This window comes from Lolium rigidum, chromosome 3 (assembly GCF_022539505.1).
Source record: "Lolium rigidum isolate FL_2022 chromosome 3, APGP_CSIRO_Lrig_0.1, whole genome shotgun sequence".
Lineage (NCBI taxonomy): Eukaryota > Viridiplantae > Streptophyta > Magnoliopsida > Poales > Poaceae > Lolium > Lolium rigidum.
This window is the reverse complement of record NC_061510.1, coordinates 356332391-356334167: the sequence shown is the minus strand read 5'-3', so window position 1 is coordinate 356334167 and position 1777 is coordinate 356332391. Positions and strand designations below refer to the sequence as shown.

Here is a 1777-nt window from a genome sequence, read left to right as displayed (position 1 = left end):
TGGGTGATGTGTCACTATCCTATTGGCCAAAATTAGGCTCTGTAGAGTGCTATGGAGGCTTTAAATTATACTACCTCCGTTCCAAGGAATAAGGCGCACACGTAACAGCAAAATCTTGGTTATATTATATGTAGTAGTATAGATTTAGTAATTTTAATTTTCATAGTGTTAGTTGGGCAAGCAGTCAATCAGTAAACGAGTAGCATCTGTTGGATAACGAATTTTATGTTGAAGAAGTTTCCAAGAAGAGTCTCACTAGATCTGTACATTGCCACGTAGTTCGGTCAACCGTCAATAGAACTGACGTACTCTCGGCCCTCACTGTATTACTTTACTAAATCTGATCCATTTGACGCTTGAGATACTTGGAACCCAAGGAAGAAGCTGCATAATATAACAGGCTGTGACTGTGAACCTCTGCACGGTCCAGAAATCGTCAGTTGGTCGAGCTCTTCAGGAGAAGAGAATTGGACATGGCTTCCACCTGCAACAACTCCTCGTCATTCAAGGTACAGACATCTCTTATCAATCTACAACCTCGCTTAGAATTTGCAATTAGTATCCACCAGTCAGTCTCGATCTCCTCTAAGCCTCGTTCTTCCTGCGACTTCCTGAAGATCATACTCGGGTCGTCGTCGCCAGCTCGCCGCGAGATCCTGTCCGATATGGGATACGAGTTCACCGTCATGGTAGAGTGCCTTGGCTCATGTATGTAGTAGCAAATTTCTTATCTGTACTTGCTGATGAAATGGCTATTTGGTCTCTGTGCTGCCAGTGCGCTGACATCGACGAGAAGGCCATCAGGAGGGAGAAGCCGGAGGAGCTGGTCAAGGCCCTGGCCGAAGCCAAGGTACGGCTCGATCTGAAGATGCTTGTTGCTTCCGAGTAATTGCGATGAACTCCTGATACAGTCTTAAATCCTTGGGTGCTTCTTGATCAGACTTTGTGTGTGTAGGCCAACGCCGTCAAACTGAACCTTCCTCACGGCTGCGGTCAAGATCAGCCTACCCTTCTAATCACTTCTGACCAGGTTATGGTGAGCAGAGGGGTGATAAGAGAGAGGCCAAGAAGCACGGAAGAAGCCAGAGAATTCATTAAGGGTAATGATCGGGCTTCCTGTGGACGCGCGCAAGATAGTGTATGCCTAGGCTAACGAACTATTTCTGTTCCTGGTGTTGTAACAGCGTACTCGGATGATCGAGCGTTTGCGGTGAACTATGTTCTCGTCACCAACCTAAGCACCGGTGACAGGAAAGGGGGCTGGGATATACCTGAGGTGCGTACCTTAGATTCGAGCGTCTGAACCTGATGTTTCTTTCCTGAGAAAACACTCAAACTCACAAATTATTTTCTCCTGTGTTTCCATATGCAGATAATTTTTCGCCACATACCAGACGCGTTCATCGAAGAAGTCGTGAGTACTACTGCACCATTTTTTATTCCTGAAACTGAAATTCTATGCACTACTTTTCTGTACCTGAAAACGAGTGAGAAAAAGGTCTGACGATTGCATCCTGGAACGTGTTGCAGGTCAAGGAAGAAGACATGACCTGCGTGGCTGGGGGCTTCAAGCTGACGCATCCATCGGCGTCGCCATTCATCAAGGAACTAGTGAGCAAGCACTTCCCATTTTCCGACGACTCTCGTCGTCCTTCACGACCGTAGAGCAACCGTGGCTAATTTCTGCGTTGCACAGGTCGGTACAGCGGACAGCGTTCGAGGGCTGCCGAGGGATCTCACCGAGAAGCTTATCACAGAGTCGTTGGAAGCACAATAG

General features: G+C 47.3%; 1 protein-coding gene across 1 annotated transcript; it reads left to right on the top strand.

Annotated features, from left to right (window-relative positions):
• Nucleotides 1–457: 457 nt before the first annotated feature.
• Nucleotides 458–1777, top strand: LOC124700358 (7-methyl-GTP pyrophosphatase-like). Its single transcript, XM_047232501.1, has 8 exons — nucleotides 458–509; nucleotides 618–689; nucleotides 776–850; nucleotides 956–1100; nucleotides 1185–1276; nucleotides 1373–1414; nucleotides 1531–1611; nucleotides 1697–1777. The coding sequence occupies exons 1-8, from the start codon at nucleotides 474–476 to the stop codon at nucleotides 1775–1777; spliced, it is 624 nt and encodes a 207-aa protein (XP_047088457.1). The 5' UTR covers nucleotides 458–473.